Source organism: Ylistrum balloti, unplaced genomic scaffold (assembly GCF_031769215.1).
Source record: "Ylistrum balloti isolate Yb309-2 unplaced genomic scaffold, AGI_CSIRO_Ybal_v1 Utg370230, whole genome shotgun sequence".
In the NCBI taxonomy this organism is placed as follows: domain Eukaryota; kingdom Metazoa; phylum Mollusca; class Bivalvia; order Pectinida; family Pectinidae; genus Ylistrum; species Ylistrum balloti.
In genome coordinates, this window is record NW_026782190.1 from 208,581 (window position 1) to 226,589 (window position 18,009).

The 18,009-nt window shown below is 35.5% G+C and overlaps 1 protein-coding gene across 1 annotated transcript in view; it reads left to right on the forward strand.

Annotated features, from left to right (window-relative positions):
* LOC132551994 (probable ATP-dependent RNA helicase DHX34) overlaps window positions 1-17,146 on the forward strand; it is a 29,547-nt gene extending 12,401 nt beyond the window's left edge. The window contains exons 17-28 of the mRNA XM_060216140.1: window positions 338-412; window positions 1,027-1,137; window positions 1,571-1,726; window positions 2,014-2,106; window positions 2,489-2,635; window positions 5,901-6,049; window positions 6,814-6,924; window positions 8,551-8,672; window positions 11,081-11,248; window positions 12,507-12,624; window positions 15,717-15,868; window positions 16,876-17,146. Of these exons, the coding sequence (XP_060072123.1) occupies window positions 338-412; window positions 1,027-1,137; window positions 1,571-1,726; window positions 2,014-2,106; window positions 2,489-2,635; window positions 5,901-6,049; window positions 6,814-6,924; window positions 8,551-8,672; window positions 11,081-11,248; window positions 12,507-12,624; window positions 15,717-15,868; window positions 16,876-17,030 (1,557 nt within the window). The 3' untranslated portion in view covers window positions 17,031-17,146. The remainder of the gene's footprint in view (window positions 1-337; window positions 413-1,026; window positions 1,138-1,570; window positions 1,727-2,013; window positions 2,107-2,488; window positions 2,636-5,900; window positions 6,050-6,813; window positions 6,925-8,550; window positions 8,673-11,080; window positions 11,249-12,506; window positions 12,625-15,716; window positions 15,869-16,875) is intronic.
* The last annotated feature ends 863 nt before the right edge of the window (window positions 17,147-18,009 follow it).

The window sequence follows — 18,009 nt, forward strand, 5'->3', positions numbered from 1 at the left end:
ACTACAAATCCAGTTGTCTCTTTCAAGCCACTACAAATCCAGTTGTCTCTTTCAAGCCACTACAAATCCAGTTGTCACTTTCAAGCCACTACAAATCCAGTTGTCTCTTTTTAGCCACTACAAATCCAGTTGTATTTCTATCTAGCCACTACAAATTCTGTTGTCTCTTTCTAGCCACTACAAACCCTATTGTCTCTATCTATCCACTACAAATCCAGGTGCCTCAATATCTAAGCACTATTGAGTTGGTTGTCTCACTATATATTTGATATGATAGAAAGTATTGTTGAAACTGATGTTTCTATAGACTAAGTCGTCTACTTCATTCTGCCTTCAGTCAGCACGGAAACCTCTAGAGTCGGAGCATGGTGACCCTTTTACTCTACTGAATGCTTTTGATGAATGGATACAGGTAAACATATTTTTTACTCTGACAATATTTCTAAAATTATTGTAGGATTTTCATTATTGTGCAAAGGCTTTTTGATTTTAATCCTTGAATTCATGAAGATTTATATGAATTCATGTCATTGCATTCACTCTCAAAAAATATCTTATTCTGATTTCATTAATATAAAAAGGGTTCACTTTTGAAAAGAAAAATACCTGGGAACTATTTTCTTTTACTTGCACTTACATCTAAGACAACAGCTTTAGCAACACATAAGACAGCTGTCTTATCATTGATATCGTTATTGAGAAAACTTGAAACAACAACAGAACGTCTGTGAATTTATGTGAAAATATTTCATGTTATTTCATACCACAAAAGACTCATTGCCAAGTCAGAAAAATTACCTCGTCAAAAACATTGACACATGATGACTTAGGGTTGAGGGACAGCCCAAATGAATACAACATGCTTTTTCTGTTGTTTTAGGTGATGGCTAATGGTTACAGAACAGCCTATACCTAAACATATATATGTGGGACAGTCTATATATAAATATTGTTTTTCTGCTGTTTTAGGTGAAGGCTTAGTTTAAGAGACAGCCTGTATATAAATACTGTTTTGTGCTTTTGTAGGTGAAAGCTGAGGGTCGAGGTACCAGGAAGTGGTGTAGGAGGAGAGCCCTGGAAGAACAGAGGTTTTATGAGATGACCAAGCTTAAAGACCAGTTCAAACAGCTACTTCAGGTAAACTTCTACGTCATTAACAATTCAAATCAGGTCTTCTGATGAGGTTTACTCTTCATATTCTTCAACCTCTGAGAGCAGAATAGAATCCTTTGTACAGCTGCCATCACAGTTGAAATACACTTAGCTAAGTGGGGTTAGGGGTTGGAATATAATGTTTTTGTTAGTTCATCTTTTTGTTGCTCTCTCTGTCCATCCTTCTGTCACACTTTCTTGTCATCACTCTAGAAATCATATTTATTAGTAAATTTTGTCCACAATTCACACACGGTGATGTTTTAGGTATCTTAAATGAGTTTGAACATGTTGAAGATGAAGGTCATAGGCCTGCAAAGATCTTAAAGGTCATCAAATTTGTAAACCATTATTTTTAAATTACAAATTTTCATTCTACTGGACCGCTTTGTATTTTATGGTTTAATTTTCTTCGCAGGATCACAACTTGTTAGACAACACACCTGTAGGTGAACGTTTCTTTACCAGTGATGAGAGGCGTAGACAACATGCTGACAGGAAGCGATTAGGTCAACTAAAACGAGAAAAAGCCAATGAGTCAAAGAGGAGGAAAGTGTTGAAGCTTGAAGATGGGGTGAGATTTTTATCTTCTTTTCATATAGAAATGTTATGTTATCAATGTTGCCTTGACCTAAATCTTTTATGGAACCACACTATCAGTTTAACTTAGTGACCTTGGCCTTTAACAACACAACACCACAGTTTAACCTTGACTTGAACCTTTAACAGAATTACAACATCAGCTTAACCAAGTGACCTTGACTGTCAACATGTATAAATTATTACGGCACCAGTTTATCTTAGTGACCTTGACCATCAAAAAGATTAAAAAAAGATAACCTTGACCTTAAACATTAACAGGATTACACTATCAGTGATGGAGAGGAGGATGACAAGGGCGAGGATATCAAAGATCTTGAGTTTCGTCTGTCACATGACATAGACAAGCTGCATGTAAGTTCACCACATAAGATCATATATATCACAAATAGATTTAGAGGATAGAGGTTGAGGGGAATCTTTCCCCATTTCATTTTTTTTTCATAAAAAACAGAAGAGAAGGTAATTATTGAATATATATACAAGAGAAAAACAAACAATTGAATTATGAGAGAAATGGTTTAGTCTGAAACATTTATCATTAAAATGAGGGTGATATTGACATATCAGTATTGATTTAGTTTAAGTGAAATAAGACAATATGGAAATGAGAACTCCTCTCCCTGTAAAGCCTACTCCCTGCTTCTGTATATTATTTTTAGATGATTTATGAATGGTTTATAGAGAAACGATTCTTGGTGGTGCGTTATAATGTAGATTGTACTCTTTCAATAAGGAAACCTCCAACAAGAATCGTAACTTTAATCGTCGAGATGTGAATCTTCTGAAGATTATCCTCTGTAGTGGTTTGTATCCACAAGTGGCTATATCTGATGACTGTAACAGCTACAAGTCTGACTCAGAGCAGTCCTTCCACACCAAGGTAATCACTATATTTTACTTTTTGTGAATTTAACATTTCTCTGCTTTTAATAAAGTCTCTAAACACTTTTCTATACCCCAATAAGATTCATGTCAGTATTCTTGTTGCGTATGAATTATCACATTGTATGATGTAATCTAGAAGTATGAATTATCACATTGTATGATGTAATCTAGAAGTATGAATTATCACATTGTATGATGTAATCTAGAAGTATGAATTATCACATTGTGTGATGTAATCTAGAAGTATGAATTATCACATTGTATGATGTAATCTAGAAGTATCACATTGTATGATGTAATCTAGAAGTATGAATTATCACATTGTATGATGTAATCTAGAAGTATGAATTATCACATTGTATGATGTAATCTAGAAGTATCACATTGTATGATGTAATCTTATCACATTGTATGATGTAATCTAGAAGCATGAATTATCACATTGTATGATGTAATCTAGAAGTATGAATTATCACATTGTATGATGTAATCTAGAAGCATGAATTATCACATTGTATGATGTAATCTAGAAGTATGAATTATCACATTGTATGATGTAATCTAGAAGTATCACATTGTATGATGTAATCTTGTATGATGTAATCTAGAAGTATGAATTATCACATTGTATGATGTAATCTAGAAGCATGAATTATCACATTGTATGATGTAATCTAGAAGTATGAATTATCACATTGTATGATGTAATCTAAGCATGAATTATCACATTGTATGATGTAATCTAGAAGTATGAATTATCACATTGTATGATGTAATCTAGAAGTATATTGTATGATGTAATCTAGAAGCATGAATTATCACATTGTATGATGTAATCTAGAAGTATGAATTATCACATTGTATGATGTAATCTAGAAGTATGAATTATCACATTGTATGATGTAATCTAGAAGTATGAATTATCACATTGTATGATGTAATCTAGAAGTATCACATTGTATGATGTAATCTAGAAGTATCACATTGTATGATGTAATCTATGAATTATCACATTGTATGATGTAATCTAGAAGTATGAATTATCACATTGTATGATGTAATCTAGAAGCATGAATTATCATTGTATGATGTAATCATTGTATGATGTAATCTAGAAGTATGAATTATCACATTGTATGATGTAATCTAGAAGTATGAATTATCACATTGTATGATGTAATCTAGAAGTATGAATTATCACATTGTATGATGTAATCTAGAAGTATGAATTATCACATTGTATGATGTAATCTAGAAGTATGAATTATCACATTGTATGATGTAATCTAGAAGTATGAATTATCACATTGTATGATGTAATCTAGAAGCATGAATTATCACATTGTATGATGTAATCTAGAAGTGAATTATCACATTGTATGATGTAGTATCACATTGTATGATGTAATCTAGAAGCATGAATTATCACATTGTATGATGTAATCTAGAAGTATGAATTATCACATTGTATGATGTAATCTATTGTATGATGTAATCTAGAAGTATGAATTATCACATTGTATGATGATGTAATCTAGAAGCATGAATTATCACATTGTATGATGTAATCTAGAAGTATGAATTATCACATTGTATGATGTAATCTAGAAGTATCACATTGTATGATGTAATCTAGAAGCATGAATTATCACATTGTATGATGTAATCTAGAAGTATGAATTATCACATTGTATGATGTAATCTAGAAGCATGAATTATCACATTGTATGATGTAATCTAGAAGTATGAATTATCACATTGTATGATGTAATCTAGAAGTATGAATTATCACATTGTATGATGTAATCTAGAAGTATCACATTGTATGATGTAAGAAGCATGAATTATCACATTGTATGATGCAATCTAGAAGTATGAATTATCACATTGTATGATGTAATCTAGAAGCATGAATTATCACATTGTATGATGTAATCTAGAAGCATGAATTATCACATTGTATGATGTAACCTAGAAGTCGTTAAAGGGACATTAACCTATATGTTCAAACTTTTGTCACTCGTCTGACCTGTTCTTTGTCTTAGAAGGACAATACACTGATCACTGTAAAACTATGGCCGCTGTCGGGTAACCAGGATGAAATGGTTCCACTAGCATGGAATTATTTCATGATAAACAAAATGTACCTGTATGGAATTTCCAAAATGTCACATGTAAAGCTCAAAATTCAGTTTTTGTTTCCAATTTTCTATGATATATTTAACATTGAACCAACAATTAAATATGTTCTATTTTAACATGTACTGACCACAGGAACACAAGGGCCTGTGACAATGTTTCTGTGGGATTAGGTGTAGGTATAGTATACAATACAAAATACATGACTTTATCCCCCAGAAGCATTTTATTAAGAAAGAAGTAGTCACAATGTTTGCTCCTAGAATGGGAAAATTATAGGATTCACAACCAAAGCATAAAATTATAGATTTTTTAGTGGGTATTGTGTCAACAAATCAGAAACGAAAAGAATTCAACTTTAGAACACTCTGCTTGAAAAGTAAACAATGGTTAATAGAATAAAAAGGGAAAAAAATAGAGACAGGACAAGTGTTATAATTACAAATATTTGTGACAGTTTACTGAAAGTCTGGTATTAAAGAATAAGGTCCTCACCATGATGAGTGACAGACTACATCAACACACTTCCCTGCTGTCTTAAGCCATTGCAAGTCACTCCATTATTAGATTACAAAGCTACTTTACCATAGCTAAGTGAACTGATAAAACTACAATATCACACATGGATGAATGTCATTGCAAGTGTTGCTGTTGTGAACTTCAAAGTGGGTCGTCATGTTTTAAAAAGACTGGTTTTTATGTTTTAATGATCAGATAGACTTCTTAAAAAGCAAAGTTGATTGTTTAAGTCTACCTTTGTATGTAGATGAACTTGACAACCTGTCTAATGAAAATTTGAGCAACGATAGTCCAGTTGGTAGAGGGTAGTGGTTTGTAATTCTCAGGAACCATGAGAGACAGGTTAGTCTGTGCTGTCATGTTTATGACTTCGGAAAAGACAGCCTAGCTTGTCAGGATGGCAAGTAATGGTCCTCCAGTATGTTGTTCAGTATGGTAGTCAACAGCTACTACAAGGAGACTCAGCCTCAAAATGACCCTGGTTGTTGATGGAGAGCAAACTGTTTCTAATTTGTCACTGTATTGTAAGTAAGTATATAATTTTGAAAAATAGATATAGACTCTATATACCTGGCATTCATATTTAATCATCTATTGTCCAGAGTAAGCCATTCCTCCTGCTCCATCCAACAAGTGTATTTGCCTGCCATCCAGATCTGCTACAGATGGAGCAGCCTAAAAACCTGGACACGAATACACCCAAGGACCTTCAAGGCAAACTCAACCACAAACACCAGCTCCTTACATTTGTGTATGTATTAAATGTATATACAATCATTATAGCACTCATGTCAGAATATTGGTCTGTTCATAAAATTATCTCATCTCTCACATTACCGTATAATCATTTGTTTCATGGGTCTAAAATTAATTTTTTTTTTCATTGACACATGATTTCGTACATTGTAGATAAATTTTGCTCCAAAATCTGTTAATCCTATCTGAATATTTACTGTTTATCATTAATAGACATATAACATTTGTGGATTAAGAATGATGAATCTCCCACAAAAATGAATAATTTTACTGTACATCATATAGAATGTAGGATCTTTGAGATTTAATGGCATGGTGTGTATAGCACCTGTATCTTCCAACTTTTATCTTCATAACACAAATCTTTTTGAGGGGGTGATTTTAACTGTATTTCTCATAAAGGATTGTCTCTTTATATAAACATGATTATCAAGATCAATGTGTGAATTTTCCTGAACAGACAATATACACATTTTAGACATTTCCCTAACTGTTTCATGGGAGATGTTATTGTGTTTGGTGTATTGCTCTATGTTAAGAAAATGGAGTCACACATACCAGAGTTAGGTCACTGCAACTGATGTCTAATCTCCGACTTTTATAATGCAAAAGTAGTTTCCCAAGAAAATATATATGATGCACAAATTTACACGTACTAAGGACCTTCCAGATTTGTGTGCGGGCACATCCTGGGTCCTGTACCGGATGTAGATAGTCCTACTTACCTGTAGTTGACCGATGACCTTTTTCATTCCTCAGATCTTTACTTGAGACCACAAAACCTTACCTGATGAACACAATGAGGGTGCCTGCTCTACAAACCACCACACTCTTCTCTAACTTCATAGACACTAACTCAGACTGTACCAGGTATGTTTATATACATAATTATGTCAGTGCAAAATGTTAACAAGACAAAATGGGATATAATATGTTTCCATTTTGAGATTTTTGAGATTTATGAAACAGAGCAGAAAAAAAAGGTTTTAGTAAGCTTCTGGCAGGCTAAATTGAAAAAAATTCTGACAACTTTCATCAACTACATATGAAATGGAAACAAATTTAAGATTCTTTTAATCACATGATCAGTCATTTTAGCAAATATTGCAGAAAACCTACTTTTCCTTGTTAATCTAGCTCCTATTCAATAAAACAAAAGTTCTTATAACACGATCAATAGAAAATTAGAGTGTGACGTTTTGATAACTACACAGTCTCCTTCATTAGTCAAATGACCATTATGAAGCATACTATCACTGATGTATGTAGTGTATAAGATGGTAAGGAATCAATCAACTTTTTCGGTTGTACTATAATCTTATGTACACTATGGTAAAAAAAAGAGTGAAGAGACGGTAAACAGATTATAGACCATACATCTATGCTCTGTTTAACACTTGGTGAAAGATGTGTGAGAGTATGTGGCCCCCCTCCTCTCTGTTTAGTACTTGACCTGCTGCGGTATATCCAGATGGCTTCCTTAACTATCTGCCCGAAAAGGTTGTTTTCCTTGTTATGAGATTTTCCCAGTCAATGATATTATCTTGCCGTGTAACATGTGAGTGCAGTTTTATTGATCAGGGACTGAGAACTTTTTTTACTCTGATTTAGTGATTTTTTTTCCTTCCTGGTGTTAAAAGAACTTCTATTCTATTTGTATTACCAACCTGAAGAAAATGTTCCAAAATATTTCCTCTTCATTGGTCTCCAATGTGACATCACAATGTAATTGTTGAGTGTGTGTCGCTATCTAATTCTGATCTCACACATCAGTATACATTCACTGAATAACACAGCAGTCATATGATAGGACAATCTATGTGTAATGGCCATGCTTAGATATAACATCTTTATCATAATTTCACAGAATTTTTCTTGTTTGAGAACATGTAATGAAGTTAACACATGTACTGTAATAAGTATGTCAGACCCACTGTTTACCAGTCCCTCTTAGAACAATTTTTTTCTGTATAACTTCTTCAACAATTTTTATCTGAATTTAACAAAATTGATGAGAAGGTATTACAAAACACTTCAGTTATATATCTAGAGCCTGTTCCTTGATGTGGACAAATCAGTTTTCAGCACTTTACAAGTGACATTTCATGCATCAAATAGACAGACATGCAAATATTACTACAGAGCTCAATGGGATTAGTGGAGACAAAATAAGGTGTGTAGGTCCCTTCATCAACAAACAGCCCTGGTCAAACTAGTAAAACAAACGAAAATGGCCCTTGTGCTACTTATTATATAAACCAGTTAATTTATGGGAACTTAGTCCCCTCAATAAAATATCTTTTCTCTACTTTGATTTGTTTTATTTCAAGGAATGTAGATTTGGGGTGACGATTACTGTCAGGTAAACTGGAATTTGCAGCAAATTGCAGTTTAGAAGGGGGCATTAGTTGGAGTTTGTTTTAAAAAAGTGGTCTCTATATCAACAAATATCCTTTTGTGGGGTTAAAAAATCAAATTTGACCAACATCGTTTCAGACTTGTGTGCGATAGTTGGTTGGAGATCCGTTTCTCTGACGAGGAATCTGCCCAGCACATCATGTCTAGTGTGATACAGCTACGGGCCACATGGCAGAACCTGCTCACCCTCAGACTCCAGGGTAAGTCTATAGCTACAGGCCACGAGGCAGAACCTGCTCACCCTAAGAATCCAGGGTAGGTATAGAGCTACAGACCACATGGCAGAACCTGCTCACCCTCAGAATCCAGGGTAGGTATAGAGCTACAGGCCACAAGGCAGAACTTGTTCATCCTCAGACTCCAGGGTAAGTCTATAGCTACAGGCCACAAGGCAGAATCTATTCACCCTCAGACTCCAGGGTAAGTTTATAGCTACAGGCCACGAGGCAGAATCTACTCACTCTCAGACTTTAGGGTATGTCTATAGCTACAGGCCACGAGGCAGAATCTGCTCACCCTTAGACTCCAGGGTAAGTCTACAGCTACAGGCCACAAGGCAGAATCTACTCACCCTCAGACTCCAGGGTAAGTTTATAGCTACAGGCCACGAGGCAAAATCTGCTCACCTTTAGACTCCAGGGTAAGTTTATAGCTACAGGCCACAAGGCAGAATCTGCTCACCTTTAGACTCCAGGGTAAGTTTATAGCTACAGGCCACGAGGCAGAATCTGCTCACCCTTAGACTCCAGGGTAAGTTTATAGCTACAGGCCACGAGGCAGAATCTGCTCACCTTTAGACTCCAGGGTAAGTTTATAGCTACAGGCCACAAGGCAGAATCTGCTCACCCTCAGACTCCAGGGTAAGTTTATAGCTACAGGCCACAAGGCAGAATCTACTCACCCTTAGACTCCAGGGTAAGTCTTTAGCTACAGGCCACAAGGCAGAATCTGCTCACCCTTAGACTCCAGGGTAAGTTTATAGCTACAGGCCACGAGGCAGAATCTGCTCACCCTTAGACTCCAGGGTAAGTCTACAGCTACAGGCCACGAGGCAGAATCTGCTCACCCTTAGACTCCAGGGTAAGTTTATAGCTACAGGCCACGAGGCAGAATCTGCTCACCCTCAGACTCCAGGGTAAGTTTATAGCTACAGGCCACAAGGCAGAATCTACTCACCCTTAGACTCCAGGGTAAGTTTATAGCTACAGGCCACAAGGCAGAATCTGCTCACCCTTAGACTCCAGGGTAAGTTTATAGCTACAGGCCACGAGGCAGAATCTGCTCACCCTTAGACTCCAGGGTAAGTCTTTAGCTACAGGCCGCGAGGCAGAATCTGCTCACCCTCAGACTCCAGGGTAAGTTTATAGCTACAGGCCACAAGGCAGAATCTACTCACTCTCAGACTTTAGGGTATGTCTATATCTACAGGCTACATGGAAGAATCCGCTCACCCTCAGACTCCAGGGTAAGTTTATAGCTACAGGCCACGAGGCACAATCTACTCACTCTCAGACTTTAGGGTATGTCTATATCTACAGGCTACATGGAAGAATCCGCTCACCCTCAGACTCCAGGGTAAGTTTATAGCTACAGGCCACAAGGCAGAATCTACTCACTCTTAGACTCCAGGGTAAGTTTATAGCTACAGGCCACATGGTAGAATCTGCTCACCCTTAGACTCCAGGGTAAGTTTATAGCTACAGGCCACATGGCAGAATCTGCTCACCCTTAGACTCCAGGGTAAGTTTATAGCTACAGGCCACATGGCAGAATCTGCTCACCCTTAGACTCCAGGGTAAGTTTATAGCTACAGGCCACATGGCAGAATCTGCTCACCCTTAGACTCCAGGGTAAGTTTATAGCTACAGGCCACATGGCAGAATCTGCTCACCCTTAGACTCCAGGGTAAGTCTTTAGCTACAGGCCACGAGGCAGAATCTGCTCACCCTTAGACTCCAGGGTAAATCTATAGCTACAGGTCACAAGGCAGAATCTGCTCACCCTCAGACTCCAGGGTAAGTCTTTAGCTACAGGCCACGAGGCAGAATCTGCTCACCCTCAGAAGCCAGGGTAAGTTTATAGCTACAGGCCACATGGTAGAACCTATGCACAGTCAGATTTCATGGTACAGAGATTTTTTTCCCGAAGCTGACGATGAGAATACTTCCTACAACATTATATTTCAGAGTTCAGAGTCATTTTGCAGAGTTCAAGGTCAAGGTCACCATTACTATTTATCATCAACTATTATCTCTCTAGGATCTTCATTTTCTATGGAAGATAAGTCAACAAGGTTGTGAGAATACCTCTGATGAGCTTATGCTTTGAGGTCACCATTGCTTACCGTCTTTTTGTAGAAATTTGTCAAACAATGAGAAATGAATGCCTGAGAATCAAAATATTAATATCTTAGAGATATTTTAGCTCACCTGACATGTGTAGTTTTCTGTAGAATTATATCTAAATGCATAGATGATACAGCTAGGTTAACTGATCAGACAGTGGTATATCATGTTGATACACATTTAATCTATCTATTAAGAGAGATGCTGATTAGTTTTGTATAGGAAATGTTTGATGTTTTTCTGATTTACCTTCTATGGTTTAGATACCTTTAAAAGCTTGGACTCTGAAAAAAGGATCAACCCAAGAGCAAGAAAACTGGAAAAACTCCTAGCTAGAAAGTTGACAGAATATTTGGACAGTGAAGTTCCTTATGCTGTGCGGCGCATATTGTCTGCAGAGCTGAAGAACATGTACAAAGGTCCAGGACAGGGTAGGTATTTGTATGTTTCTGGTACCATCTTATTTTTCAATTTTATTTTGCTATCTGGAAAAAAGTCATTGGGAAAATAATTTTGATGTTTTAGGTTGCTTGCATCTTTCAAAGAAAGGTTTCTTTACTATCACTTGAGTCCCGTAGGGGAGCAATTCAGTATGTTGTTTCCTAATCAAATGGGATTGATTTTCAGTTTAAGTTCTCTTTTGGTTATCAATACAGTCCACATACTCGTGCTTGATAACAGGTGGAGTTATCTTTCTCTACACAAAATATACTTAATATTATCTCTTCTGAAAAGTTAATACATTCTACCTGTACAAAGTCACCACAGATGTTTAGGAAACATTGATGCAGTTAAAGAAAATTTATAGATGTTAATACCTCATTAATGATATAAGATATTTATGGGTTGTTCTTTTTTAATTCCAAATGTTCTAAGTTTCCTAGTAGTGGTAGTGTCTAATGTAGTTCCTTCTTGAGCTTTCTTAGCTTGCAGTAGGTTGGTTGTCGCATTGATTCCTTAGTTGTGTACCTAGTCAAGCTGGACCACTAATCTGTTGGTTGTGGACTTTCTCTAATTGGACTGGACTCATGGTTGTGGATCATTATTCCTCAGCCTTATTGTCTCCTTGGCAGTCTTTCTTTCTTTAATCCCCATGATTCTACCATTCTTTTTTTAATGCAGAAAATATTGAAACAAAATGCATTAAAATATACTTATAAAGTTGTGGGATTGCACAACATTAACCGATGTGCACAAAATATGCACACAATGTATGCATGATAGGAAAACTTAACAAAATAAGCTATCACACATTTGTGCACAAGTTGTGCAGTTCTATTACATAGATCTTTATCAAATATAAAGCAGTTCTTCACACTTTTCTAAAAGATTGGTGTGCTTCTGGCTCTTATGTGTCTGAATGATAAGTTTGCATAAAGTTTTTAAAGTATGGTTCAACTGTAGCTGTAAGGTTGACACAAACCAAGGTAACTTTTTATCTTGTTCTCTTCTTCTCAGAGTTTGTCGAAATTTCTTTTGTTAGTTTTGGTATGTGGTCTAGTAACAGACTCAGTCCTCCCTTCTGTGGATCCCTAAAATGAAGGGGTTCTAGATCAACAACACCGAAGAATTTAGACAGATGGAGTTGGCTCTAATACCTGAATTCTTTAGTTATGTAATTATGTGTATTGTAATACTGTTTTGAATATTTGTGATATTTTAACAATCCATGTTTCTGATTTGTTATAGAGCCCAACAGTAAACAGGATAGTGCTGTAGTAACAGGGTTGATGGGTGGTAACCATGGTGACAAGGAACATCCAATTAAGGGTGGAACTCAGATCAATGAATATATCACATATGACTGGTAAGTGTTTCCTAGACAATGAAATGTGACATTTGTTGAGCAATTATCATGAGATCCTATGTGGGAAGTAAACAGACCATATATCTATGAAAATATACAAGGTCATTCATAACACTTTGTCATGTTAAATAATAACAATTGATATATTTGGGAAAGGAGGACTTTGATGATTTTCAGGTGATGAGAAAAAGGTCAAAGAAAAGCTTGTTGACTGATCAATGGTTTGTTCAATTTAAATATATCTACAGTTTGAATGGATCACTTAGTACTTGGGTGCCATGAAGTCCTTTGTACAGTTTCTCTGGAAAAAAACCCATTACTGCAGCACCATTTCATATATCATTTCTTAAGGGAATGTATAAAAGATATGACCTATTGAATAGAATAGACAGACATTGGAATAAGGTGAAGATGACCGTCAATTCATGATTCAGAATTAACTAGAGGTTTTAGGGAGAAGACAACAATTCCTTTTAGAAGGACATACATGTACCCAATGTGTTATCATTGTTGACAGATCTTTGCTGGAGATCTGGTATGTGATGTCTACATTTGTACATATGATATACACAATATACCTGTCCTACCTTGCAGCATCCCAGCTCAGGTGAACACAGACTCCAAAGCAGAGTCAGCCAATAAATTACAGTTTACAAGTCTGTATAATTACACCACAAGTGAGGTCTATATGGTCCACAAATGGTCCTTACTGAAATTCTGACCTCTGACCCATTCAAGATTGAATTTTGCTCTCACTACTTCTCTTGAATGGAAAATGATATCACTACAGGACTTTCATTCAGATGAGAGCAAACAAAACAATGCTCTAGTAAGGCTTTGTGATTGGACAGACTATTGAAGCCGTTTACTGGAATTCCCATTTACTGTGTCTAGCACAGGTTCCTAGACTCAATGCTGAATTGACAAGCAGGTTTTCTTTAATTTTTTGTCAACATTGCAGTTAACAAAACTTGTCAGAGAGCTAGATCTTGTGCAGTCAGATAAAGGTAACAGTTTAAAAACTTTGACACCAGCAGAGCACCAGTTCCCTCAGGAAAATCTCAGGATTTCATGTTTAGTGATAGATGGAATCTTACAACAATGTCAGAATTTTATCAAATTGATTAATCCTGTTTTATAATTTGATATATCAGTCACCTTGCCAAAGGCTTATGACATTGTAGAATATCTTGGTCATTTTCTTAATTCTATATTTCATAGCTTAGGTAGATTTACTGTATTAAGGGCCATACTGTTTTTAACATTACATTCGTGGACATCTTTAAGGGACTGCTTTTTACCTCGTTATCCTCGTACTAATGTAATGCACCAGTTTCGTAGATGTTTGGTGTCACTTAGTTGATGATCTGTAGACTTGATGACAATGAGTAGATGTTTTCCTTTGTTCTGTGGGATTTTGCCAAGACTAACGGACGTCATTCTATTTATCTGTCACCCAGATTGCATTCATATTGACAATAAATGCAATCTGACAGACGTTCAATGGTTAAGTAATTCTCGGGTATTCACAAAAATCAATGCAGAAATAACTGTTTATGGAACAATTTCAGGACTGTGTTTTACATCGCAAATTTAATGAAATAATGGAAACTTGCCTGAAGGGACTGGAGTTTAAAAAAATTCATGACAAATTTAGAAATTTTTGTCATGGTAAAGAGTCTTCACTCAGAAGTAGGTTATCACTATTCCCCTGCAACTGTTAGATTTCAGTAGTGCTCCTATCAATCTGTGATTTACTGATGTAAACAATGATGATATAAACCATACTTCACAATTCTTGTTCACTGATATAAACCATACTTCACAATTCTTGTTCACTGATATAAACCATACTCCACAATTCTTGTTCACTTATATAAACCATACTTCACAATTCTTGTTCACTGATATAAACCATACTTCACAATTCTTGTTCACTGATATAAACCATACTTCACAATTCTTGTTCACTGATATAAACAATGATGATATAAACCATACTTCACAATTCTTGTTCACTGTTATAAACTATGATGATATAAACCATACTTCACAATTCTTGTTCACTGTTATAAACTATGATGATATAAACCATTCTTCACAATTCTTGTTCACTGATATAAACCATACTTCACAATTCTTGTTCACTGATGTAAACCATACTTCACAATTCTTGTTCACTGATATAAACCATACTTCACAATTCTTGTTCACTGGTGTAAAGATGATGATATAAACCATTCTTCACAATTCTTGTTCACTGATATAAACTATGATGATATAAACCATACTTCACAATTCTTGTTCACTGATATAAACAATGATGATATAAACCATGCATCACAATTCTTGTTCACTGATATAAACCATGCTTCACAATTCTTGTTCACTATAGTTTATATTGGAGAAAAATTTGTTTAATTTCTATTGGAAATATTTCAAACTTGGTTAGAACTGTGAGTGAAGGATGATGGTATGCTCATATTGATCCTGACTGACCTCCAGGCACTGATGGGTGGGCCCAAAAGGGGTTGAGCACGTTGGTTAATTCCCACTGGAAATAACTTGGTAAAAATGATTAGTATAGGATGACAGTTTTGATGGAATGCAGGTATTAACACTGTCAATATTCAGTGTCACAATTTCTGTTTCATGACACTTGATAACTACCCTTCAACCTATATATTTAATATTATTTATCTCAGGTGATCGTCAAGGCTGCTAGGCATCATATTTATGATGTTTCCCATATTTATTGGATTTTGAAGTTGGGTTAGGATCTGTTGTGTATTATCAATGATCCATAACTATACAAACACCATTCCAATGGGAGTATTCTCTTGTGTATAGATGGATTCAGAGTAAATCAGACACCACTGCATTGAGAGTATTCTAATGTCTTTAGGTGGATTCAGAGTAATTTAGACACCATTCCAATATGAGTATTCTCTTGTGTATATGTGGATTCAGTGTAAATCAGACACCATTCCATTGAGAATATTTTCTTGTGTTTTAAGTGTATTCAGAGTAATTCAGTAAACACTGTAAATACAAAACAACACATTTAGTAATACAATATTGTTATTCAACAGTTTATTAGACGAGGGTTCAGCCACCGTATGGGGGGAGTATACCAGCCACATGGTGAAGCACTGGATATGTCCACGCTGTAACGCCAATCTACTTGTCAACGTTTTGGAGAGGCTCCGACATGAAGCAGAGTGTCACAGTCAGAATATAGAAGGTAATCAACATTGTCAACATTTACAGAAAAATTTTCTGTGTTTGGAGGGGAGGTATCAAAGTTTTATTTACGTCAGTATCATATGAAGTTTGCAAGTTTGGGAAAGCAATTATGAAGTTTATTCAGAGTTAACTTAGCAGTCAATGTCATGTATTGGACGGATGCTATGGCTGAAGGGAAAACAGAGAGCAGATTAAGTGTTGTGATATATAGTGAGTATTTTTTTTGTTCAGTGTTCTCACTAAAGGTACACTGTAATAAGACAGTTGGATAGGGAGACGTGACAGGAAGATTAAGTAGGAGAGGAAGGAGAAGACGGAGGCATCAGGTTTTGCATTGATGACAGAAAATCAATTTTGGTTGCACAAAAAAAACCCTCATAGAATGTCCAGCAACCTTATGTTTTACCTGATATATACATGCACAAAAAACATGTCTGGTTTTTAGTGAGATTCCAAATCAAATTTGCAAAGATAAGGTCATAGAAAAAAATGTTAGATCAGATTGAAGTTACTGTAAATTCAAGTGTCAATTCAGCATCTCTGGAAGTAAGTTTCAGAGAGTTAAAGGGTCAATCAGTCAACACTGGAGAGATGGTTTCACTACCTTCAATGATAGTATAGGAATTTGTATCATCATGGTCATCTGCTAAAAGTATGTTTCTGGGACCAGATGGTATTAGCAATCATACACCACGATGTTCACGGATAAAATAACTCAATTTATTGACTGTTTGATTTAGTTTTATACATGTGTCGCTTAACATCTTTGGTCCTATAGGGACGCTTTCCTATGTATATGAGGTCAGTGCATGTGATGGGTGTGTAGGTATGTGAGAGGCTGCAATGTGTATATATCTTTGTGACTCTGTGAGACTGATAGACTTATTAGTGCTACCACCACTGGAGGCCCTGAGCAGGACACTCCATCAGATCACATTATCTTACATCTAAATTTTTATTAAGACAATCTTGAAATAATCAATGAATATAAAATACTATTTTCAGCAACAAAAGACGAGGAAGAAAAAGACAGAAAGGAGGAGAACGAGAACCAGTTGAACACCCTGAGGAAGTTGTACCACTGTACCATCTGTGAGAAGGATTATAATTTTACCACCACAGAAATTCTCAAACACAAACGCTCTCATATAAACAGCTGACATGAGCACATTGTTATCTAAACGCAATAGAGTTTATCATTACAAGCAGATTGTGAAACACGCATGTTTCTGATTGAATCAAATCTTTGAAGTTAATTGTATTGTGTAGCTGAAATAACTTTGTAAAAAAGAAATTAATTGTATTGTGTAGCCAAAATCATAGTTTCAGACTGATAGATAATTTATTTTTGTACAATACTCATTGTGTTAAATTCTACTTCTAAGCATTTGTATACCATTCTTCACTATAACTTAAAAATGATGTGGAAAGTTCTATGAACCAGTGAACAGTTACTGTATTAAAATACTGTCAAAGAACACTTTGTTGACTAGTTTTGATAAGCTCTGTGATAACCTCAAGCCTCAATGAAACCAGAAACAAGTCAGTCAAGAGATGAGCAGTGTGTTCCTATAGGAACGCCAATAGTCTGTTGGAATATCTTACCACCAAACTCGTAAAATTAAAAGATATTGTCGACCAGAAATTCTGTCATTTTTTTTAGATTTCATTCTCCCTATATTTATTATTTGATTTCAATGGGTTTATTTTATCACACAATATATATGTATTCATTCTGCTGTTCACCTTTGGAATGGAGTTGGGAAGTGTATCATGTAGAAAAATCAAAGGTTCTTAAAGTTAATAATTTTTTGGAAAGTATATTGAAGTTTCGAGAAAAGTTCTTTTGGAGTTCTTTAAAATCCACAAACCATTAATTTTACTTCTGGAGTAAGCAGTACATTTTATCACAATAAGACTGTTACCCAGATTTGATAGTATTAATGATGGTAGTAAGAGGCTTTGATAGAGGTTTTGCTGAACTAGATGAGGCAGCAATAAAAGCTGTGTTTGTGGATTGTTATGGTGTTTAGGAATTCAATATAAAGGAGGGAGGTATGTATCTCTATCATTAATAGTCAATTTGAATGGTGTAATGTACTGAAGTATGATTAGCCAGCATTTCTCCTTTGGAAAAGA